This window comes from Rhea pennata, chromosome 26, assembly GCF_028389875.1.
Source record: "Rhea pennata isolate bPtePen1 chromosome 26, bPtePen1.pri, whole genome shotgun sequence".
Taxonomy (NCBI): domain Eukaryota; kingdom Metazoa; phylum Chordata; class Aves; order Rheiformes; family Rheidae; genus Rhea; species Rhea pennata.
In genome coordinates this window covers 1,866,998-1,892,412 of record NC_084688.1, presented here as the reverse complement: position 1 = coordinate 1,892,412, position 25,415 = coordinate 1,866,998, and the positions used below count along the sequence as shown (strand labels likewise).

The window sequence follows — 25,415 nt, the reverse complement described above, 5'->3', positions numbered from 1 at the left end:
TCCTTAAAATGACCACATACCTCACAATGTAACAGTTGATTATTAGAACACTTTAAAGAAGACAACAATAAAGAACAGATGTACACAAAGTTTTAATTTTATTTTTTTCTCTGGTTGGAGACTCATCTTGTAACATGCATGCATTTCAAAACAGTAACAGTGTCTCAAACTGCTCCTAGCAAACAGACAAGCACAGAGGACTTAAAATTCCTATTTAAAAAACAGCAGTGAAAAAACCTAGAATGCTTTTTTTTTATATAAAAAAAAAGTTTTAGATTAAACTTAATTTATTCACATTTTTTTCAGTTGCACTGATTAGCCCTGCCCACCTTCGTGACCTGTGTGTAATAGACTCACTTGACACAAAGTCAATCCAGCTGCACTGAGCAACTAAACAAGGACCAGCACGAGTTCTGAGTGGTGAAAACTGAAATCACTGAAAATGATGGATGACCAGAAGTTCATTCCCCAAGCTTTGCCAGTGCTATTACACAAGAATTCATTTCAAAGAGCAAGGAAAATCAGTAGTGGCTAATACGGATACTGGACAATGGCTCTGCAGAAGTCTGGGAAGTTGACAAGCAAATTCTGAAACGGGGCATTAAAAACACACAGATGAGAACTATTTTGGTTTTGGACCTATTGTTGCAATGACAGCCTGTCTCAGATCAGTTACGCAGTGTTGCAAACCAAGTTTCAGTCAGTCATAGGACTGGGAGGCATGTCAGTTGAGGCTAACACACAGCGCCTACCAACCATGGTCCATAACTGCAATAAAACCCTGCTTTGTGCCTTTATTGGACTAAGAGGCTGGTCCCCAGTTGAAGGTAGCTGTGGTTGTGCTCTGGAGGAGAAAGCTCCTGCTTTCTTCCAGAGAGGGAATAGAACTCACATGTTTTACTGTTTCTGCTATATGATAATCCAACTCAAAACCAGGATTTCGGATGTGGGACTACAGCTCATTTATGCGGGAAAATTTGTAGTCCTCTACTACCTCAGAAGTTTCCCCAGGGATAAACTGTATCACCATGGCTTTTATAATTAAAACCAGATCAATCAGAGGCAGTGTATGAGACAAGGGGGAAGGATTCCACTGCTCCTCGCTGCGAGGTGTGAACTCCTGCTGACACCAGGCCCTCTTCCGAGCAATGGCACAAAGCTGACACAGAGGACGGGTGCTGCCTGCTGCCTCCAGAACAAGAGGTTCCTATGTAAAGGATGAGCCATCATGTTCTCAGGTGTCCTTTTTATTGCACTATTGGGGCAGAACGGCACCTAAACTGGGACTCTTCACTCTGTCTTTCTTCTCCCACTCTTTTTATGCCTTAGGAGCTATCTCAAAAGGGAAGAGACATGTTCTAGGTTCAATACAGTTTTCAATTCTTGATTTTGACAGATTAGGCCCATGTTCAGAAAGACAGAGACACCTTCAGTATAGGTAGGACTCAAATCCTGCAGCTCCCTACCCAAACACAAACTGCCTTCAGGTACTGGAGAGAGACACTGCACACTAACATTTTTTGCTGTTGTTTTTTAAACTCCAGTTGACCAAGAATTGCACTGCAATTTCCTGAAAAAATAAAGCAGTAACTTCTCATGTTAGAGACTCTGCTGCACTCTGACAGGGATCTGAGCGATCCGTCTACCTGCTGCAACTCTTTCAGCTGAGTGGTGTTTTTCAGTCAAATGCACTTCAGTGTAAAGTGTTCTGCAGGGTACATGCTACAGACAGAAATATCTACGTTCAGCAAACTAGAACTAAATTCACACCAAAAACAGACATCAAACTAGCACAAGCAGTTGTAAAACCAGGACTGAAAGGGCTGGGTTTTCTTTTTAAATACTTGAGTTAAAAAAGTGACCTAAAACAAGATTAAAAAACAAAACAAAACAAAAATAAAAGCAAAAAGTCCCTTTTAAAACAAAACAAATATTTGCAGCTTCACCTCTTATTCTGGTAATAAAAATACTGTCTAGAAACAAAAATTAGCATTTTAACATAATGCTACCTCTCAAAATGTAAACAATATACAAAATGCTTATGTTAAACAAAGTTATATACCTGGGTAATACATCATTAAGTGAGAAAATTGCATTTAATTACTTTAATACACACAGTATGGCAACTCGACAGAAGTGGCAGAATTGGGAAGTGCTAAAAGTGAATAGAGCTTATAGGGCTTTTTACATCACTTGAGCCAGAGACAGCCAATTTAATTCTAGTGGGAGGTTTTTCTCTCCATTTGGAGTGGAGTAAGAAAATACAGTTAACTATTCTTGAGCCCTTAGTATCATGAGTTCTGTAAAGAATGCTGCAGGAACTAACTCCATTTTAATTTCAATTCCTGTTTATGAAATTCAGTGAATGAGATTGCTGCTCCTAGCTATGCAAGCTTCATCCTTCTACTGTCTTTGGGTTTGTAGTGTCTCTGTGTAGTATGTCTGCAGTTTACTAATTTCCTTCTCTCTTCCTCCCCCATTTTCATTTCTTTTTTAATACATGACTTGAAGATAAACAATTTAAAAGGTACCTGCTAATTTCCCCAAAAGACAAAGGCAAACTTACCAGGCCAAACTTGCAGATTCAATGCAGAGTTAAAAAAACTGTCAGGAATAAAAAGTCACGGGTATTTAGTTTCTAATTTATAGTAAACTTAAGTGCTTATTGTATAAGAGAAAAGCAACCAATATAATGCCCACAAAACTAAGCTGATGACACCCTCTATTTCCTCCCTTTATAAAGTGTTCTCATATCTGCATTTGTTTTGTGGCTTTTCCAGCTACACACCTTAAGACACGAGACTCTTTAGACTCTCAGTGGTGTGCTAGCCCCACATTACACAGAATAGGGACTGGACTACAGTGGCAGAAGAAACTTGTCCCATGTCAAAGAGAACGATCCATGAATGAAAAAAAAAAGATTCATATCCCATTATGACCCCCAATATTAAATTTTGACTTCTTAAAGACTCTATTTACAGTGCACTCTTATGGGCTGAAACTTTAGCCCCCTTTTGTCCCCTTCAAAGCTGAAACCTGTGGGATTCACATCAAGAATGTGGGTATGAACATAAAAAAGCAAGCCCACATTCAGAATCCAGACCAGAGCTAGTGTTAGTCTAGGGAAATTACCAGGATGTGATGAGCACCAGTTATCTCTCAAAAGAACCAAATTCCACACACCAAACTGTAGCACGCGTTACAGCACAGGACAGACATTCAAACAGCTTATTCCTGAAACAAAGGCATATGTGAAAACAGTTTCAAGGCAGATAAGCAACATGTTTCAACTGCAAGAGGTTTGTTCCAAATGCTAAATCCTGCATAAAAAGAAAACTAAAAAAATAACCAAAAGGTCTGTAACTGTTGTGCAGCAGAGCTAATGAAACCCAAAGCAAGTCTGACAAGCTTGGCTATGAAAAATATTACAAGCATTCTGGAGACAAAACAGGAGGTTATTCAGTCACGCAAATCAGTTCCAATTCCTTAGGGGGAAAAATAATCTGGCGCAAGTGTTCAAAGATTTCCGCTCCTCAACTGTCACTCTAGAGAGGAGTACAGAGTGGAGAGGAGTAAAAACAATCACAGCTCAAGTCTTGAGTCCTCTTAAGCAGTGGAAGTTGCTCCACGGTCACAGCTCCAGCACTTCCCACCAGTAGCAAGTCCAATTCCTTCGCGTGCAAGTCGCATTGCCTTTTAAAAAATAAACCAACTAGCCCAAGAACCTCTGTCAGGAAACAAATTCAAGTACCTGTTGCAGCCTGGGCGAGTTAGGAAGACAAACATTAGCTAGATTAACACTGGCAGAACTGTGATGTGAAGCGCTCTAACCTAAGAGACACGGCAATTCCTGACTGAAATGTGACAGGAAAATGTTCCAGGTAGTCAACTACTATCCAAAATCTACAGGTACAAAATGCATTTTTTTTCTTTTATGAAATCTTCACAGCTAGCCAACTGAAAGCATGATGGGGCCGAGCACATTATTTTCTGAGGCTGTTCAAGGTCTCTACTACTTCTCACACTTTTTTTTTAGGCTCTTAGGAGTTGCACCTTTTTACATGATCATCTTTGGTAGATGTTCATTTCCCTCATCTTTCTTGTAAATCAAGTGCAGTTACAAAAAAAAGTTTTATTTAATTAAATTAACCAAAAAATATAAAGTGTCCCAGTCTGAATTTACCTAGTTAAAGTTCAGCGACTCCTCCTTATCAGAGTAACATTTTCCATCCTTGAAATGGTGAGCAATTTTCTTCCAATTCCTACCAAGAGGGAAATAAAAGGGCTTTTACGTCTTTCTGGTAAAGACGGTCCAATAAAAAAAGTAGTAGTAGTTTGTGGAATCAGGCACTGCTTCACTCTCACTGACCATGATCTAGAGCGACCCCTTTTATACAGTGCCACGTGTCATATCCCTACAGATCAGAGAGGAGAAAACGTCATTAGAAAGAGCAGTGCTGAAACAATGCACTTTTCTTGTTTTAAAAAGCCCTCAAATCTATGTCTGGGCACTTCTGTAACATAAAAATCCACTTTTCCACCTGGGTCAAGTGGACTCTTGGAGGGTGCACTTAGAATTAGTTTTAAGTCACACAGTGCCACACACTCATTCTTGCTCACACACACACACACGCACACGCACACCCCACATGCTGCTACAGTGTCTGTTTTAGTGTCACAGGCTGCATTCTCTGTTTGGAAGTAGCCCCTTTTCTCTTCATTTCTCGCTGAAGGCTGAAGACGACTATGTCAGGATATTGGACATAAATTCATTGAAGCGTTTAGAGTACTGCTCTGGGTTCACGGTGGAGATCTCTGCCCCGGCCTGCAAGGCAGAGAGGAGAGATAAGTCGCAACACCCTTCTATTGGGGTAGACCCTGCAGCACTGCGAAGGGTGGATGAGGGAGAACAGCAGGGAGGGATTGTACCAGCACAGCCTGGATCTCCTGGGAAAGACACACAAATGGACTTGCAAATTCAAGAAACAACCAACACCCTGAGAGGTCTAGTGAGATCCTCAAAGGAACTGATTTCAGTCCCATCTGGATTTGCTGGATGCCACTGAATCAAGGCTTTGGATTTATTCCTTCATGGTTTAGAGGAGATTTGGGAGGAGAATGAAGAACTGTCTGGATCCCTCTGTTCTGCTCCAAGAGGGAGAATGAACAGGGAACCTGAGGTCTCACTGTCATGATCAACCAACCAGAGGGAAAGCCCTTCCAATACAGTCTGAAGAGAGGGGAAGAGGGAAGAGCTGTACTTGGCCATGAAATCACTGGAGAATTTCCAGACTAGTGGAAAATCAGGAGATATCTCATACACACACATGCAGGCATGCAAACGAAGCAGAAGCCCAAAAGCCCATCCTCCTTGCAGGTGGCAGGCTGCTTACCCCATGTTTCACTGTTTTGGCAGCATGTGCAGCTTTCTTCTTCGCATCGTATGGCGTAAGAATGTCTATAATGGCCATGAAGTACACTTCCTTCTTGGGAGCACCTAGCAAGGCAAGAGAGTTGCTAGCACACCTTGAGCTGCGAGCAAAGCCCAGCAATACCCCCCTCCTTAAGAAATATATGGCAGATCTATCTTGATGCAGCTAGCAAAGAAAGCAAGGCATCTGGAGGCTGCAGAAGGACTGGAAACAACAGACTGGAGGCCCACACATTCTTCAAACACCCCACTATTCTGAGCATCGCTTTTGCCCCTTCTGACACCGTCCACAACCAGGGACTGCATAGTGAAGGTGAGAGAGTTGGCAAGGTTATTCTCTCTGTGGACATTCCTTCCACTCCATTTAGCCCAGCCAAACTCCAAGACATGTCCTCTGTCCTCCAGACCTTCTCCAGGGCAAGATTCCATGATACTTACTTTCGTGGCTTTTCATAGCATAGACGTCAACAGAAGGATCAAACTCTCCAGGCCCAAAGAAGCGAGGGTAGTTGAGGAGGTTGCCTGGGCTGTCAGGGGGCGTGCCATAGGAGGAAATGGGGTTGCCACTGAGACCATCGTTCTCACATTCCTCATCTTCTGCCCGATCCTCTACTTCCATCTCTTCTTGCTCTGCCCGGTCAACATCATGGATTCCAACCAGCAGGCTGTAGTCCATGATCTTCAGTTGAGCTAGAAACTGGGAAAGGGAGATGAGTGAGAACACTAGCATGCATGTGGGATCAGAGACCCTCAGTCCTACCCTGCCAGTGTCTCCCTAAGAAAAGACTGTAGTGAGAGCTAAACCCTTATTAGACTCACGGAACTGACACAGGAGCTCATATGCCCTCTGCCACCAGCATAACCCTGGCCACATTTGCTTGACTGCTCAAGGAACAACTTGCTTTCTAGTTGCTGCTGTACCCTTTGGGCCATCAGCTACCATGAGGACCAAGTTATGGGAGACCCACTCAGAGTAACAGCTGCTCCCCAGGAAACTCTACCTCTACGTCCCGCTTCAGCTTTTCAAGGAAGTTCTTCTTGCTCTCTTCTCCAACATGCAGCTTCTGACCCTCATTCAAGAAGTCATTGTCCTTGAACGTTGGCAGATCCTTGGCCTGCAAGGAAAAGCTGTGTCAAATTCCTACACCCTCCCTCTTGCAGGAGGGCTGGTACACTGATCAACGAGTCGATTGCAGTGACTCCGACTAAGTGTGGGGTGGCATCAAGATGTCTCTTGCCTCTTTCTACAACAAAGTGGTTCATCTTGTCCATTAAGGATGAAAATGGCATCAGGCAGAGCAGAGTATTTCTCAATGAATCCATGTGCTGAGCTGTACCTAGGGGGAACTGGAGGGAAACACCAAGAGCAACTCTACTTTAAAGCGTGTCGGGAAGATTTGCTGCAGGCTGAGAGCTTGACCGCTAGCATCTTGCCAGAGATGGTCCAACCAGCTCCCAGAATAGAAAAGAGATGCATTTTGTTGGCTTCCAGTGGGGAAGGAGGAGGAGGAAGGAGACTTGAAAAAAAAATACTTATCTCCCTAAAGACTTGAGGAAAAAAATTAAAACCACTGTATTTTGGGGAATCTGCTTGCAACAGGCCCCAAGGATTTCTCAGGGATATAGAAGAACATACAACCCCTTTGTGCAACTGGGAATTCAATTATTTTGTTCTCAGAATGATATACGACTGTGTAGTAGCTTTATATAGATCTAATAGGAATGGTCTGAGAAACTAAATAAGCAGGAAAAGCTAGAGTAAACAGCCAGCAAGCCAGGGACACTTGAGCACCGTGAAGCCATGCCTTGATGCCAGAGTCTTCAGTATAAAAGGGAGTTCCTCGGCTCATGTCAGAGATCTAATTTTGGGACAGGCTGGAGTAGACTTACTCAGTAGTCGCAAACCTGCAAAGCCCATGGGCACATGCAAAAAATATAGTACCATGAGTTACTGCTGTGATTTCAACAGGACTTTCAATGGTAGTGTCACAGCTGCAGCTCTGCAGGCGCAAGACTCTTACAAGCTCCCTAAAGAGACCAGAATCTAAATCTACAAACATGTTGAGATATGCAAAGAAGCTGAGAGGGGCTTAGTGTGCTTTACAAAAGCGTCTGTTGCAAAAGCTAACTGCTGATCTGACTCAGCTTGGCACAGAGGGGAGCACTGTGAAGAAATCTTTCCATAAAGGCACCATCACATTAATTTGGGATTTGATGATACTTGTGGAACTGTCCCTCAAGAAGTTCCCCCTACTCTTGGCAGTGTCAACATAACAAGCCTGGCAGCACCAGATCTGCACTCTGCCAGGTGTCTGCATCATCTCTTCCTGAGTAGTTACTGGGCACAGCCTGAAAGGTGGGACAGAAACATGTTGTCACTTCAGGCTCATTTAATCTCCCCTGGCCAGTACCCCCTTTGCAAAAGAGAGCAGTCATATGGATCCCACTCACTCCCACCAACCAGGGGGAAGAAAAGGCCACTGAGGGATGTCCATACCTTTTCTTTATCACTTGCTTCCCTGGATACTGTTGAGCCCTAGGGAAAAAAAAATAATAATAATAAAGAAAAGGCCATTGGCACACTAGACATTGTATTCCTGAAGAATGTATTGATGCCAATTAATTTAATTCCTTCATGCAGGAAAAAAAAAGAAAGTATTTTTAAAGTATTTTTAAAGTCATTTTCCCCTCTCTGCCTCCAAGCAAAAAGCAAAGCCCAGGATCTTATCAAGAATGTCTTAAAAAGCCCAGTTACCACCATCTCGAAAAGCAGTCTACACCTCCATCATGTCCCTCCACACACTCACCTTCAGGTCGTACTTCCGGTGCACAGTCAGCCTGTGACTAAACACGTTCCTGGTAACCACCATATAGGTTTCCACCCCATCCACGGTGAGCCGGTACATGCCCAGGAACTGAGGCAGGAGGGTGTTCCCATGACACTCCACTATGAACTGGAGGGCAATGGGGAAGGGAAAGGCAGAAAAAGATGGTACTGTCACACAAAACCAATTTCTGGCACAATACAAGCCCAGCAAAAAGCTGAAAGGGAGGTTTCTAGTTCCAGCCACCTGACACTCCTGTGAAAGGAGAGGAGGGTTGCAAATAGCTCCCAGCATTTCGAGCAAAGCAAGCTAGGGCATTGCAAGAAGCTTTCAGCCCCGAGCTGAGGCAGAACATCCCACTGTGTGTGTGTGTGCATGCATGCGTGCGTGTGTGTGTGTCTGTCTGTCCGTCCAGCCTGCTGTAACAGGCTAGGTGTGTGTGTCAGCCGCCCAGTCTCAGCTGGGCGAGTCTGTTCTTCACACCGGCTAACTTCACTCTTCGTAGTTATGTGACTGTATCTGAGAGTAAAGAGTAGATGGATGGGCTGACAATGCAATCTAGGCTAGAACATTTCCAGTTGTCCCATGCTGCCCCTCATTCCTTCCAGTAACAATTCCAGCAGTTGTCTCCTCTCAGGTCCCTCTGGAAAGTCTAATTCAAGGCCTATTGATCAGGATCATGTTTACTGCTTTTAGGTATCAGTAATCCAAAATTTATTGATGTAAGGAACAGGGTGAGCCAGGGAGGGGCTCAGCACTGCGAAGAAGCAGACAGCTATGCCCTAATTGGCTCTCTGATGCTAAGGAGCACTGCTTTCCTCTGCAAAAGCTGTTGGTAGGCTCTGTCAGGTTGCTCACAGTGAATCCAAGCTCCAGCTCCCCAGCAGATCACAAGATGCTCCCCGAGGTGTTCACCACCTCCCTCCCCCAGGGTTCCAAACTCACCATACCTGATGGTACTTCTTTAAGATGTTGTGCATCTCTGCTACATCCTCGCTTGACACTGCCTTAATGACAAACCTCCTGTCATAGGTGGTGAGGAACCGGGCCCCGCATCGGCCCTGGCTGTCACTGTTCACTGGGGCACTTCGTGTCACCGAGTTCTGAGGGAACCAGAAAAAAAGGTGGGGAGGACAGAGAAGAAATAGGAGCAGTCTTGGAAAGTAAATACGACATGGGTGACCAGAGCCAGCTCCACATCCTGGCTGGCCGTGGAAGAACGGACATCCCAGGGACTTGGTGTTCCACCTTTGTAACTGTGCCAGTGTCCTGGCCAGAGTTCAGAGCACATTCGCAAACCAACTACAGTCATGATGGTTGTAGGCAAGCATCCCTGAGTGCGCAGCACTGCAGAGGTTAAACCACTCACTTTAGAAGTCTGGACATGGGGTTTAGCTGCACCTTCAATTCGTTATCATGTCTTACTCCAACATCTGGTCACATATTTTTGAAGATATTCTTTACTAATGAGTCTTTAAGGAGGCAGTATACGCAAGTTTATACATCTTAGGAGTTCCTCCTGGAAAACTAAGGACAATCAGGGTATTTCCAAGGTCTAAGAAATGGCCTGACTTCTTTTCTATCAAAAAGCAGCATGAACTGGCAAAAGTCTTGTTGGGGAATTCTTTACAGGTCATACTGAAACCAAAAGCCACCCTCAGCTTCTGCTATTCTTACAATTGGATGAAAAGGATTAGTAGGTATAAATAGATCGGTTGTTCTTCTGACAGCCAACAGCATTTATCTTTATATTCCTGTCTCCATCCTTAGCAACAAAACATTGCAGCTTCTCTCTATATTTGCAGCACAACTGGAAAATCCAAAGCAAACTGCAGAGCAGGTATCTACCATTTCCCCTGTACCATGGTGTGAGCTCCTTGTTCTGATCCCATCCTGACTCCTCTCCCCATGCAGAAGGGCTTGGCGCGAGCCTCGTCCCACTGTCACGACACCTCACGTCCTCCTGACTAACCTAGCAGCCAGGTCACCAGCTGCCTGCTCGTTTTCTCTGTCACTTCTCAGCAATTGCCTCCCAACCCCTGCACTTCTGTTACCAGTGTCTGTTCAGAAGCCATTTTGCCAGCTACTGGTATTGGATCTCCCTAGTATTTCCTTACCATTGATGCAAGCATTAAGGGGAGGGCTACGCTCTGAAACAGCTGTACAGATGTCTGGATCTTGGCTTTTAGCTCGAGGTAGGTGTGCTTTTCAGGACCTCAGGGCTGGACAATGCAGTGTGCGATGTCTCTTTTAGCTGCTAGTTACGCTGGGCTCTCCTCGCCTCGGCTGCTCTGGGGAAGCAGACAGCAGAGGGAGCCTGCTCTTCTGCAGCCACGGGCGCGCGGGCGAGCCGAGCCTGCTGCGAGCGAGGGACTTACCATGTCACGCTGCAAGTGAGCCGAGAGCTTTCCTTTCAGAATGAAGCATTTAAAGCTTTTAAAACTTTAATGAAGCAGGGGAAAAACTCTGCTCCTGCCAATAGCTTTAGAAACTGTCAGAAAAATAGAGCCAAAAAAAAAACCACCCTGCTTCTTGCTGATGTTTGCAAATGAGTCTGTGCTACACAGTTTAAACACCCATCACCTCAAAACCACAGAGCCTTTCTTCTAGAGGAGATGGGAAGCAGAAATTGTGACCACATATGGACATTACCAAACTCACAGTCCTCAGGTTTACTTCATTCCCTTCCTGTCACTCCCACCTCCTCCGGAGTTTGGGTGTTAAATTTAGCATCCTAGCTTAACTCGCACTCGAGCCATCGCATTTCATCCACCTGAATTCAGCTCAGTGAATGTCTTCTGCTTTCCGTTCTAGGTGGATACTTTTAAACAGACAAACTGCTCTGCCTCAGAAATGGGAGAAGTACCTGTTCGGAGCAACAAGTACAACACAAATGAAATGATGGGCAGGTAAAGAGGGAACCAACATGACTGTGCGTACTTCCACATAAGTTAGTCCACATGGTTCTGATCAATTCTTAAAATAGAGAAAATCTAAAATATACTACAGCAGATGGACTGAAAACAAAAATAATTAGGAGCTAGTGACTTCACCACATGCAAGAGGTGCACTGAGGGGTATGGAGAAAGGCAGCACACAGAGCAATTCCCTGGTACAGCCAGCCCAAGGGGCAGGGTGCTGCTGGCCAAGCAGCCTCCTCAGGAGCCACACGCATCCTGGCTATAGACACTGTTAGCAGACCAGGGGGCAACGGTACCGCTTCTCCTGGCGAAGCGCCATTGCTGCCTAGCAAACGGGCCTGACGGTAGGAGGGAGCAAATAAAATTAATCATCTAACAGGAACGCATTCAAGAAAAGCATGAACTGAGCAGCCATGTCCCCAAAATAAAAGAGATCTTCCGTCAGAAGCCGGAGCGTTCTGCGTGTGTGACTCGTGGCTTGCAGGTAATTACGAGGCACTGGGCACACGGACGCACAAGCACCGCCACCTGCCTCCTTGCTGGGCTCAGCTCTACCTCCGTCAGCAGACGGGCACTCACCCAGGCCAGAGCTGCGACAGGCCGCCACGAGGCAGCAGCCAGCGTTTGCTATTCCTCCTGGGGACGGCCAGCCCCTTGCAGAAGAAAAGCAAAGAAAACTGTCAGTTCTGCTATGAAAAATGTGTCTTGCTCTGAGCAAACACTGTCGGGTGCCCAGCTCCAACATGCCTGAGAGCAGGCAGCAGAGTATGATGGACCCCAGCAGCCAGGAGAGAGACAACTCTGAGATGCAGACACATAAAGAAGCAAAAAGCCCCAAACAGCAACGCTCAGAGCACGCCCCTTCTCACAGAGGGACCACAGATGCTCCCCCCTTGGTCTGGGAACGAGGGGGTAGAGATGTGTGCAGGTGCTACACATCTGCGCCTTACCCCCACCACAGGAGACCAGAAACCGGATCAAGTAGATCCAGTTTCTCACTAGTGCAGTGAGCCATGCAGCTGGAGAGGGAAAACAGATCTCTTCATTACATTAACCTTGAAACGGGAGGAGATCAAGCCGTAATCTAGATATAATTACAGAGAATTGTGACAGTCGGGGGGGCAATGTACACACACACACGGGCAAGGACACACACGGGCAAGGGCACGCACATATGCTACCAGCAGGAGGGACTGGCAGAATAGCTGTGCTCCCATGTCCTCTCTCCCCACAACACAGGCAGCAGGGCTCAATAAGTGAAGTAAAGAAGGGAGAGAGCAAGAACCTTGCACCGTTCACCCGCTATTGCAGCGCTAACGTGCTGCTCCGGGCTGGCCGATCACAGTGAATACGCTGGTTGAAGCTCTTGACCAGCCAGTGCTGGCAAACTGCCAGCTGTTATCAGCCGCAGCAGAGTGCCAAAGATACTGGGTTTAATTACCTGACACTTGGCCTGCTAAAGGTCACACAACTATCAAAGCCATCCTCTTCTTTCTGCATTGTTTTTTTCCTCTCATTTAAGTGGTCTCTCACCAGCCTGCTGTTACGCATCTCCCGTGTGCGTTAAGCCTAAAAGCTGTGTGCAGAAGGGAGGCCCTGCTGTAGCAGTAAGAGTTGCAACATCTCTCTTCCACTGTATTTAAGTGCAGCCGCATTAATACAAGAAAACATCTCTCCCCTCCAAGGAAGGTCTGATCATGCAGCCTTTGGGGACACGTCCCAAAGCAGCCGCCACCTTGATAAACCCAGCTCAACAGCACCCACGCTTGGCGCACACACGTGGTTAGAACAGCACCCGAACCAAAAACACAACACAACCATTTTCCTTGCAGATGTTCTGCACTAGATCATTGTTTTCCTCCAGCTCCTGCCTGTCTGCAGCCATCTGCTGCCTCTTATTTTGTGCCTAAACTGTAAGCTCTCAGGAGTAGGGACCACCTTTTTTACTCTGCTATTGCTCAGTGCCTGGCACAGGAAGGTCTACTCCATTGCTGAAGGCCCTTAGGGCTATGATAATACCTTTTAAACCACGATTATAAGCCGCTAGAGCTGTTCACACAAGAATATTGATATCACTGTTTCTCCCCCAGCTTTCTAATTCTGTCTTAAGCAAAGGAGTTAGAAGGGCATGGAGAGAAAAGGGGGTACCTGGTAGTCTTGATCGTCTATCCCAAATCTTTCCCGTAGGTTTCGGAACACCAGCGGACAGTACTCCTTAAATTTAAAGCGACTTGGCAAATTTTCCCTAGGGCAAAGCAGAAAGAAAGATATTCTTGTGAAATTTAACTCAATTCTCCTCCCACTTCATCACTAATCCCCAGAATATCCAATCCCCCTTCTCCCTACAAGGGCCCAAATCTGCAAACATTTACCCTCAGTAGGGCAGCTTGTTCCTTTGGATGCCTACAAAAGTCATCTATTCACAGGAACGCTTTCAGGATCCAGCCTTTGACTTACAGGCTCTCTGGATGAGGATGTCTGTCTTACAGAACAATCTCCCCTGTCACGAGCACAGATTTGACAGAATAATTTCTCTTTCCTCCTCCTTTGTCGCTTTGTTCCGTTCAGTAACACAGCTGCCCCCTGCAACACACTGTTACTGTTTAAGATGAAAAGCTGGAGGAAAGGGGGGCTCTGATTTCAGATCAGATCACTGGTGCGTCAAAAGAAAGGTCAGCACAAGACAAACTGTCTCATCCAGAACGCAAAGCAGAAGGGGTGAATCAGCTCCGGTCTGGCACATTCTAGACCAGTCCCTTTACAGAGCGAGCCTTGCTGCCAGGCCCTGCCAGCTGGGAACGGGGCCTCCCCAGACCACAGCACAGTGCACAACATGCAGTGTTCCCCACCACGGAGGGATGCTGCACCTACTCCCTCCCAGAGCTCTTACTCTGCTCAGCAAGAAGAAGCAGAGAAGATGGCTCTGCTTGGCCACACTAGAAGATTTTTTCAGCCCGTTCTCAATGGGAATCCTTTGCACCAACACATGGAAAACTAACATCTATGTAGGAGAGGAGAGAAGAGGAAGAACAGATACTGCTAATCGTAGGTGCCAGAGAAGAGAGACAAACTTCTGAATCACACACCCACTCTCGAAAACTGATGCCTGTGAAACTTGGTGAAAATGAAGCGTTAATCGCAGAGCATTGCAGACATGCACAAACAGAGCCATGGTGGAGAACACAGCTCTCAGTGCCAGTCACAAAAAGGCTTCCAAAATTAATCTTCTGGGAAAGGATAAGGGGCTGTCGCCATACAAACCCCGAGGGGTCAATGGTACAATGCAGAATCACAAGCATCTACGGTGAACAGTCTCAAAGAGGTAAGGAACTTGGTGGGCCATGCAGAATGAACTCCTGCCCTCTCCTTCATGGTCTTGGATCTGCTGGTCTGATCAGGGCACCCAGACAAGGCACAGCAGAGTTAAGGAACAGTTCTGCACCAGTGTTGTGCTTAACCAGGACCTGCAGTGAACTCTGGCCCTAGAGTTTTGGGTAAGTCACACTTTGTAAATGCTAAAACAGTAGTCGTCATCTCTCAATCCAGTGAATATCCATGTCTAACCAGCTCCAGCTTTGCTTTGAAGTATTGCCACTTCTGAGCCTGGCCTTATGAGACTTCTCATCACGCAGAGGACAGATACCATACCACCAGATAAAGTCCCTGTGACAGAAAGAAACCCCCCCTCTGCCCCCCATATCCTGCCAAGTGGTCTTGGCAGGATGCAGTTTGGAGCACGTGTCCAACCATAACAGATCCTAACATTAAAATGCATTAAATAAAAAGGTCCTCACCACGACAGTTCCTCCTAATGCAAAGAGAGCTTTATTTATAGGAATAAATAACAAATTAGGAAGCATCTACTTACTTGTTGAATAGATGATTGTCCACCTTAATCTTACTGTAGGCTTTAAAGTCATCAGGCATTAACATGACAGGGACAGGAACATTGCTGAGTTCATTGATCTAAAAGAGAAAGAAAACAGACTGAAAACCCATGTTCCACTGTCCTGCAGTTATTGCCAATGAAGTTGCAGGGATGCCAAATACCCTAGAAGCCATTCTTGAAGCAGTATAACCCATTAGGTTTTCAGAGCGACTCGCTGGGCTAAGCAATTGGGAGAACACCGTAGTTACAAGCCACAGAAACATCTCATTCGGTCATAGGGTGAGTACTCCCCAAGCCAGCCTCAGCTCCTTCATTTGTTCACTTAAGATGCAGCTCAGAATTGAGACAAACCTACAGACCAAGAGATAGATTTTATTTTTTAAAGAAATCACCTTTCTCTTTATTTAGGAAGTGTTGTGTCAGCCAGTTTCATAACTAGTTCTCACTGCTACAAATCACAGATGACCAAAACTTGACCAGCCAGAACAGACAAGGCGTAGCTTCAGTGCAGCACAGCGTGGCTCCCCTGTGGATGCTGTTTCTACGCTTGCTGTCTCGTGTTGCTCTTATCCCTCCTTCTCTAAAGGGATGAGTCACTCCACTAGATTGTTTTTGCTCCTTAGTCATGTGTGGCAACCACAGGAACACAGGGAAGCTGAAGAATGAATGTTCAGCTGCTACTGTATAGGCAGCCTCGTGCTACAGCACTCAGCAGTGAAAGTATCAATTGGAAAAAACCCACCTCTGGGCTGTATCTGGCTGCCCTGCACCAGACAAGTCAGTGCACTAACAAGGATGTGGCAGCATTCAAGAACGGGTCAAGAGGCAGCAAATTACCGAGCTGACATTTCTGCGGACAGATGCACTGTCGTTCATTCACAGGGCCCACACAAGTCTCAACTCACTGAGCTGGTATTATCATAGCGGATTTAGAAAGAAATTCCCATCATTACTGTGCCAAGCAGGTACTGCTGGGGAAAAGTTGATGATTCCCCCTCCTCGCACGCACCAAGATACATAGTACTGCCCAAATCCACCACTGCTCCATCTCTACCAAGGAGGAGATACAGGGAAATGATTCTACACCAGCCTCTGTGGCACAGCTCAACTCTGCAAGGACCATGAAAGTCCTCAGCTCTGGAGATGGGCAGTGGGCTGTCTAGGATGTGAGCAAGCCTTTGATGAGGTGCGTATTTTTCACATCTTTTCCCCGTTGTTGCCAATGTAAAAAAAAAACAGATTAATAAATGTCAGACTGCAAGGAAAGACACATATACGCTGCTAAGAGAAAAGATGACTATTTTCAGAGACACTCATCCCACACAACAGATAAGGGGAAAGTTATCTGGCCACTGTTCAGTTAAGAAATGGTGCTCCTTAAAGCCCTGCCCAGTGTTTACGCTGTAGCATCACTAAGGAGCTTTAAGCACTCCCATAAAATGCTTCAGGATGTATGGAGAACGCTGCACAGATGAACGAATAAATAATGCCATACGCCTCCCATCATTCGTAATCAGAATGGAGCAGAAAGGCCAGTACTCCTTGGCTTCAGTTAAAGGCTCGATTCTGCACGGATCCACTCCTAGAGCTGCAGCTGGAACAAGGGAAAGGGAAAGAGGACCACAGGCCAGGCAGGGATCTCCCAGATCTTGGGGACCAGCTCCCAGCTTCTTCTGCAGGCAGCCGCATCAGAAAGGCCCATGCAGTGATTTCCCTTCAGGGTGCGGGAGACAAAACAGCTAATTCTGTATCAAGAAAGAGGTGCTGCTTCCAGCCGCTAACTACTGCTGTCTAACAGGAGGGGAGGTCCGACAGCACAGCTCCTGAGACATGTCTGTTCTCAGCCCTCTTCTCAGTGGTGGGTAAGACACAAACAAGCTATTATCAGCTTATTCCAGAGGGGAGGAAGGGTGCTGACAGCTGAGCAGGAACAGCAGTTTGGAGATTGTCTCCTCCTCAAGAGAAATTCAGACACAAATGTTAGCAAAGTGAGATACCAAGACATCTCTGGATGTCCTCATTTCTGCCAAAGCAGAAGCCTCATAGCAAATGTTGTACCTGTTGCAAGTCTCCTGACTGGCAGAAGTGGGTGTGCCAGGATACCTCGCCTCATTCGAAAGATGCCTCTGCTCTTCCCAAGATACAACAGCCTGGCAACAGCCAGCAAACCCCCCCTGGCAGCACCCTCCCCTTGCCAGCTGCGTGCAGCAGAGCCTTCTGGAGGTTTCGAGATGCTGGCTCCGGAAGAGGCACAGAGAAAGAAGTGATTTGTGTTGGGGACCAGAATCACTACCTCTCAAAGCAGCCAAGGGGCCAAAGGGGCTGTTTCTAGTCCCAGGACTCACAGGCTGCTCTCCAGCTGCTGGTCAGATTTCCACTGCGCCTTTGCTCCTGACACCAGTCTGAGAGCAGAGAGAGGTCTGGGATGACTTTCTTTAGCAAGAGGGACTTCACCTTCCCATAGCAACTCCCATGCCTGACACCTTCCTGAGGATCCTAAAGCGAGAGGAATGCAAGGCCCCTGTCCCCACACTGCCTTGGAAGAGGGACATCCCAAACCATCTCTTTGTTCAGTACAGTTGTCAGCATCAGATGTTGCCTCCGAAGGGTGACAGGGCTTGGCCTGCAGCATGGTGCTGAGCAAAGCGCTAGGAGAGCTTGCCTAAATGAGAGCAGAGGACAGCAACGGACAGCACTGTCTATAGGGTTCCTCTCCTGCGCTTATCGTGGTGGAATCTGAGCAGCATCCAAGAGCAACGTGACTAACGCCTGGCACATGTTTGCTCTCTCGTCTTCTCCCCAGGGAGAGGCGTTTAGCAGGAGATTATATATAGCAGCATGTGTGTCTGTGTATTTACGCTGCAAAGGCAAGGTCACGGCAAGGTGCCTAGCAATGAGGTGCCCAGCAAACCTTGGCTTCTGGGGAGCCCATTGCCACAGGTCTCACTTCCCTCTCTCCTGCAAACAGGTGTCACCCAGCTGGAGAAAGCAGGTCCAAGCCTGTAGCTGCAGCTTTGGAGATCTCCAAGACTGCTGCTGGCCACAAGAGGGACAGCGAGATCTTGGGCTTGGTTCTCTAAGCTGGAAGAGGTAGTTGTAGAGAGCAGAGGTGCAGAGGCAGACAGCACCACTGAGAGTCACCACACGTCAGTCCACCATCACAGGCCCCACGGATTACTTCAAGGAGACATACAGCGACTACAAAGAGCAGGCCTGTGCTGTACAGCTGTCTGTGATCAGGGTATTTCCACACCTCTACTGCAAAGGCCTTAGAGTTCCCAAAACTGGAAGAGTTAAAAACTCTGGATCTAGAGCACAAGGGATCTACATCCAGACCCAGCGTGGTGCTTGTTTTCTGTAAATCATAGAGCCTTTTAGATGTAATCTGGTTTAAATCCTCTTGAAAATAAGCCTGTGCTTTTGCACAGTCACGTTATGCTTTTTTCAGGAGTTTTCTATTCCCCCAGTGGGCAGAAAGCACAGAGACAACCTGACAAGGTCCCAGACCTGAACTGAAAGCACTGGTTAAGAACTGCATTTTGCCACTGCCACCTGCATTTTGCAGCAAAACATTAGACATTTTCCTGCTCCTCTCCAGCTCAGAGCCAGGCTGATGGCACATGCCCATCAGCCTCACGAGAGGCTCAAATACACACCAGGCTCTCGGGGTTCCCAGTGCAGCTTAAAGAATTTAAAATCCAGGCACATTTTAGACAACCAACCGATATCTTCACTAGACTACAGCAGCGGCACTAAGAAAGAGATGCTTCAAAATTTTCTGCTGGTTTCACCGTTTTCTGAGAACAAAGGAGCAATTTCTGGGCAAGGCAAACAGCCCTACGTGCGGAGGTGGCCCCGGCGAGGAGGGCTCAGGCAGGCTGTTGCTTTGGGCAGCAGATTGCCTGGTGTCAGAATGGCCACAGTCCCGCTGCCTTTTCTGCCTGGACCAGAGCCCTGGAGAGAAAGGCCGATGGGTGGCACCGACGGAGGATCAGGATACGGGAGCAGCAGCAATACGCGACGGAGGGAGACCCTCTTCTCTCCGAAGCCGCCGTCGCCACCCTCCTCCCCCATTTGCTGGCAGCGAGAGGAACAGCAAGCTCAGCTCCTCGGTTTCTCCGCTCCCCAGCCCGCAGCTCTCCTCTTCCCCCCTGCAGAGGTGGCCTGGCCCTTCATCCGCAGTCAGCAAAATTCATTTTTGCCTACGCTGCTGAGAAGTCTACAGCCATCCCTAGCCCTATAGGGCTGAAAAAGTACTACCTTCCCCTCTTCCTTTTATGCTTGTATTTCCTGATCACTTGAATTCTTGAGCAACACCAGTCAGTGAGATCCTGGATTTATCTGTAGTTGCCTTTCCCACCAAATCAAATCCTTTTTTTCAATAAAAGACACATCAATATTCTCTGTCATTCAGGGACAGCTGTTAGAACGAATGGGCCAGGCATAATTTTGTTTCAAAACCTGACTGTAGCCTCAAAGTGGCAATTAGCATTAGTAAATTGATGGGAAAACGCAATTTGTTTACTAACAAGATCCAGATGATGGAGTATGCGAGCCTACTCTCTAGGATTCTTTACAACAGGAATTTGCTTGGGAAAATAAAAATACTTTGTTCTTCTCAAAGCCTGTCAGACAGGCATCTCAGAGTACTTTGTGAGCATTAGTTAAATTTTATAATGCTCCAGGGAAGTAGGCAAAAGACATATAGCAAAATGACTTTAACTAGCATGGAAACAAACCCACATCTGTAACAAACTTCGCAGCTGCTTAACACTGTACAGCAAATGGGCAACGGTTGAGCCAGAAAGCAGAGACTACTTGGTCTGAGAAAATACACCATTTTCCATGAATTAGAGCATGATTAATCAGTATCCAGGCTAACAACCCCCCCATGCAAATGCTATGGAAGCATGAATCTTGTAGTCGATAATCTCTACTAGCACTCTGGGGACATCAGGATGCCTTAAGAGAAAAAGTACCCGTTAGTGGCAAGGAACCACCTCTTCCCGAAGTGCTTTGAAGACCCCTGGAAAGAGCTCCTGCATCCTGACGGAGCTGCAGCACAACACCTGCATCACATGCGGAGGAATCAGCCAGCTATTACTCTGCCACCCCACCATCGCAGGGCAGACTCTGTCACTCATTACATTAGCATGGCCTCAGCACCATTAAAAGCATCCACCCTCCCAGGTCACTTGCAAGCACCCACGCTTGCACTGGTACAAATGGGGAGCCGAGCAGCGGAAAGGCTAAACAACCAGTCCAAGGCTACACAGCAAGTCTGCGGCACAACAGGCACATAAGCCCAGTTTTCCTTGCTGAATTACCCAGAAGGACCTTCTTTTCTCTCCATATCTCAAGAGGGAAAAGAGCTCCTGGAATCTCTATTTTAACAGAAGGTCCTGGGATGTGAAGGTTCAGAACCACCAGCCTTGATCATTAACACTGGCTATCATTGCCATCACCATATGCTGCACTCTCCAGAGGTCAATTAGAGCCACAGCAGACAGCAAGTGTTGGAAAGGACAAATACATGCTGTTTACCATGTGCCAGTACCAATTTATAGGACTTCCACATTTGATATGTGGCAGATGCTGCTCTGGCTAGAATTAACATGGCAACACCAAAAACAACACTGCAGAGAAGGGAGAAGTGTGCTGCAAATCCCAATTTTGCTATTTCAGTTGAATACTAAATAGTTGTGTTTTGTACTGGCTGGCACCAATCCTAAAGGTCCTAGGAGATCGGCTGGCGCTTCAGCCAGTAACCGGAGCCTGTGGAACACAGGAGGCTGCTGCGAGCGAGACCCACAGAGCCAGCAGAAGAGATCTAGCCATCTCAACAGAAATGGATTTGGATTTGCTTATACCTACTTGGCCCCTGCCAACGTCCACACAGCTCCGAGGATCTTTTCCAGTGGATGAACCGCCACCTAGAGAAGAATCATCGCAGCCCACACAAACTCAACTGTTCGTTTAACAAACAGAAACGAGAGTCACCTTTCCAACAACCCCCAAATTCACTGGGATCGCAATGCCCAGTATAATCCCCACCTTACAATTGTTTCTGTGGTTTCCACAGTATCACACACCACCACCCTGTTCACGCTGCTGTTCAGTGCGAGATGGATTCCACGTTCCCTAACCATCACAAGTTTCCCTCTGCTCCTGGTGAGCTTCCGTGCACACACATTCAGTCAGGGAGCAGAGAACCTGCACGGAGCATCACACATACGACCAGCACAATACAACAGGAGGAGCTGAATCTCCTCTTCCAATGCCATGACAACAGCAGCTGCAAGCAAAGCTTCCAGGGGAACCATCTCAGCGTTTGCTGAATTTTACATTGCCACCCGATAGCTTACAGAATATTCATAAATCAAGTGTGAACCTCTGTGACTCCACTTCCTTCTCCTACCTGTACCAGTTCTCACAGCTTCCTCTCCCTTTTGTGGTCTCCAAGTTTAAAATTTACTAATAAACTAATACTGGACTAATACCACCCATGCTGGCCCTGCTTTCACCAGCCACAGATCCACCCTGATCCCCATTCGTTCAGTTTAAACACTGGCTAGGGACCACCAGGGCAGCCAAGACCCAACTTGCTATTTAAAAAGAACTGCTTGGAACTGGTGTTCCCAAAACCGGTTCCTGTTCTTGGTGTGCTCACATCATTGCTCCTGATCCTCTCCAGACCCGTCATAGGCTGTATTCACACCAGCTGCTAACAAGCTTGTTTAAACACAAGGCAGGGCCGAACTGTTGCCAGACTCAGTTAATGGACCCAAGGGAATTTCTTCAGTCAACAGAGATGGTGGATTGCAAAAAAATGGTTGTTTGTAATGGTTGTTTGTTTGATTTGTCCATGAAAAAGTTCATCTCAACTGCAAGTATTTTTGACAGAATCTTCCTGGCAAGCCTCACGGTTGTGCTGATACTAGTGTTTCCTCCCTCTCTTACAGCAGGGATCCCTAGGCTGGGCCCCACAAACTCCCCTCCTTGAAAAACTATGGTCCAGAAGACAAACATTAAACAACCCCACAAAAGATTTCTTAGAAAGTTCAAACATGTTCTCGGAAATATTCATCAACTGTCCAGATCCATCTGCTGGAATCATATAAGCAATTCCACTTCCCATATAACCAGAGCAGCAGCAACATCATCTCTCAAACACAGACCAGGACAAGCAGCTGCTCATGTGTTGAGTAAACAGAAATAATTCAGCTCAGAGCCTGCTCTACAGCATGGTCACAGTAGCTACCAACTCTTCCAGGTACTCACAAGGCTCACCCGAACGCAAACTCAGATCAGTGGCAGAGAGGTGGAGGAAAATGAGCTAGCAAAAATTTGTTAGGAAATCCTAGATGTGCGTCCAAGGGTGAGCAGGTCACAGCTGATATTTTCTAAACCCTTTCCCAGCCCTTCAGGATATGGTCTTCAGTTCTGGCAGCAGTGTCTTCATAATGTGCATCCAATATAATCTCATTACCAGCTGAGTATTCATATAAAACTTTCAGCTTGCCTTCCTCTCTTTGCCTAAACATTTCACATCCACGTGCTCCAAGAGTTAGATTATTGCCCTGATCCAGAGCCTAAAAACCTTGCCAGACTCCTAGCACTCAGACAGCTACATAAAAGAAGGGCTAATTGCCACCAAGCAACAACTGTCCTAAGAGGCCACAAATGAAACTGAGAAGAATCCCAACAATTTCCCTGTTTCTGCCGGGCTCCTAACAACACCATTGAAGCTGATCAAAACCTAATTACATTCATTATCCTGCCTCTTGGCCAAGACTCCGAGCAGCAAGCACTCAACATCCTTCAACTCAGGAAGACAACGCTGTGTTAAACTACATTTGGAAGGTTTCTCACCATTGCCAGGTAAACTAGAAATATAATTTTATTTTTAGGAGAAATGCTGTCTTTCTCTATAAAAATTAAGCCCAAGTCCCCTTCACTCTCCAGGAAACCCTCCATTAATCCATTGGAGGAACAGCTGTCTTTGAACTCCGAAAGTGTGTTAATCTCAGAAGGGGCAAGCTTTCCATGACCACCTGGACAGCCTCTCAAAATAGCATTCATCAACCACATCCAAGAGAAAGCAGCAGCAAATCTATCCTCCCCATCCAGCATGGAATTTTTGCCCTGCATTAGATAAGATAGAGAAGTTTCCAGAGGAAGATATGAAGAAGGCCTTAGCAGCCTCCAGAAGAGGTTGGTCAAATAGCTGAGCACTTCCCAGACATTTTCAAGGGAGCCACTCCCAGCTCCCTGCCAAGACAGGTACCAAGCACTGCCCTGGGAGATGGAGGTCACAAACTGTGGGGATGCCTCTGGCCCAAGTTCTGGTAGCTGAAACCTAAGGTCAGAGGGAGATGAGGCTAAACAGTTGGGGACAAAAGACCTTTATATTTTAGGATGAAGATGAGGGGCACACATAATCCTCCCCACGTGGCCAACCCTGAGGAACAGGATTGTCACTCTACACATGGGATCTTTGAGTCACGACATGTGGGAGTCCCCTCACCATAATATGGCCACAGGGACTACCCTGAGCAAGAAGGACGTGCATCTGGGACAAGGTACAGTGCTGTGGGTGTTGAATAATCCTCAGGGTGGGGAGAGCCGCTGGTCTGAGACAGCAGGTGTGCCAAGGGGACAGTACCCTATAGGGAGAGATGTGACCCCAAATGGTGATGGCTGCCCTCAGAACTGGGGAAAAGAGGAGAGGACATCGGGGAAGGAGATATGGAAAGATGGGTGGGTGCGAGGGGGCAGGTATGCAAAGGGAAGCATCTAGCGGAAGAGAAACCTAAAGCCACCTCAGGCTGGATCAGGACACCCTGACTCAGGGGACCTGGACCACCCAGAGATGAAGGCACTTTTGGGAAGGAGTCCCAGTCCCAGCAGGGAAACACCCGAGGAAGGGCTCTGCCCTCAGATTTTGGGGGGGGGGTGGAGGGCCTAGGATTTTGGGGGGTGGGTGGAGGTGGAGGACCCTGGAATTTTGGGGGGGTAAGGAAGGGATGGAGGCCCCTGAGATTTCGGGGGGTGGTGGAGGGCCTGGTTTCAGGGGTGAGGTGGGGGATGGAGGCCCCCAGGATTGAGGAGGAGGGGATGGAAACCCCTGGGTTTGGGGGGAGCAGGGGCCCTGATTTTGGGGGTGGGGGGATGGAGGCCCCTGGATTTGGGGGGACAGGGGCCCTGATTTTGGGGGTGGGGGGATGGAGGCCCCTGGATTTGGGGGGACAGAGGCCCTGGTTTTGGGGGTGAGGGGATGGAGGCCCCTGGGTTTGGGGGGGGGGCAGAGGCCCTGGTTTTGGGGGGGGGGCAGAGGCCCTGGTTTCAGAGGTTGGGGGGATGAAGTCCCCTAGGTTTGGGGGGGAGGTGGAGGCCCTGGTTTCGGGGTGGGGGGATGGAGGCCCTGGTTTCGGAGGTTGGGGGAGATGGAGGCCCCTGGGTCTGGGGGGGTCGGAGGCCCTGGTTTCGGGGTGGGGGCGCAGGGCCCGAGGCGGGCGCGCTCACCGTGTGGTTGGCTCCCCACATGAGGACGCTGAGCAGCGGCTCCGAGGCCCGGAACAGCTTCACCTTCTGGCACACGAAGTGCTTCTTCTTGGTCTTGGTCTTGCTGGCGCTGAGCGCCGAGCCCAGCGCCGCCCCGACGCCCCCCGCCGACGAGCCCCCCGCGCAGTTCGAGGCCATGGCGGACCCGGGACCGGCACCGGGACCGAACCGCCTCCCCCGCGCTCACCCCCCCCCCTACCAGCGCCTCCGCATGGTTCGGCCCAGCCCGGCACACGCCCCCCCACCCCTCCCCCGCCCTACCCCAGTGGTACCGCCCGCCCCTGTCAGCCTCTGCCCCTTGGTTCGGCCCGGCCCGGTAGCTTCGCCGTCCCTGCCCTCCCCCCCGCCGTCGCTGCCGCAGTGGTTCTGTCCCCGCCTCCCTCTCCCCTCCGCCCCCGCGGTGGGTCGCTCCACCGCTGAGGAGGAGCCGCCGCGGCCGGCCGAGCCCGCTCCGGCCCCTGCTCTGAGGAGGCGCCAAGATGGCGGAGGCCTGAGGAGGTGGGGAGTGGGAGGTGCCATCTCCTCCCCGAGCAGGGGGAGTGCCGGGCGCTAAGGTTGGGGAGGGCAGCGGTGGCCATGCGCTCGGCTTAGCCCACCCTGTAAGAGAAGCTGCGAGAACCGCTGCTGGGCTCGGGCTGAAAGAGGGAAACAAAAGAAAGTGATATGTCGAGGAGGAGAAAAAGGCGAAACCGCCTCCTCCCCTCCTCCTTTTCCCGGAGATGGTCTCTCCCTCTTGGCGTGACGTCCACGCCCAGACCACGCCCCCCTCAAAACGAGCCAATAAG

General features: G+C 48.1%; 1 protein-coding gene across 8 annotated transcripts; it reads right to left on the bottom strand.

Annotated features, from left to right (window-relative positions):
* Positions 1-81: 81 nt before the first annotated feature.
* PIP4K2B (phosphatidylinositol-5-phosphate 4-kinase type 2 beta) lies at positions 82-24,772 on the bottom strand. 8 transcript variants are annotated; one of them, XR_009960796.1, is made up of 11 exons: positions 24,592-24,772; positions 15,046-15,143; positions 13,326-13,422; positions 9,207-9,359; positions 8,239-8,385; positions 7,929-7,967; positions 6,433-6,546; positions 5,870-6,128; positions 5,394-5,497; positions 3,133-4,825; positions 82-2,604 (listed from the first exon to the last, which is right to left on the bottom strand). XR_009960796.1 is itself a non-coding variant. In XM_062595440.1 (11 exons), the coding sequence occupies exons 1-10, from the start codon at positions 24,766-24,768 to the stop codon at positions 4,212-4,214; spliced, it is 1,239 nt and encodes a 412-aa protein (XP_062451424.1). In that variant the 5' UTR covers positions 24,769-24,772; the 3' UTR covers positions 82-3,234; positions 4,184-4,211. The 8 variants fall into 8 exon arrangements, 5 of the variants coding, with proteins under 5 accessions (XP_062451424.1, XP_062451422.1, XP_062451423.1 ...); XR_009960795.1 differs by having other exon boundaries at positions 82-4,415; positions 4,643-4,825; XM_062595440.1 differs by having other exon boundaries at positions 82-3,234; positions 4,184-4,262.
* Between the last annotated feature and the right edge of the window lie 643 nt (positions 24,773-25,415).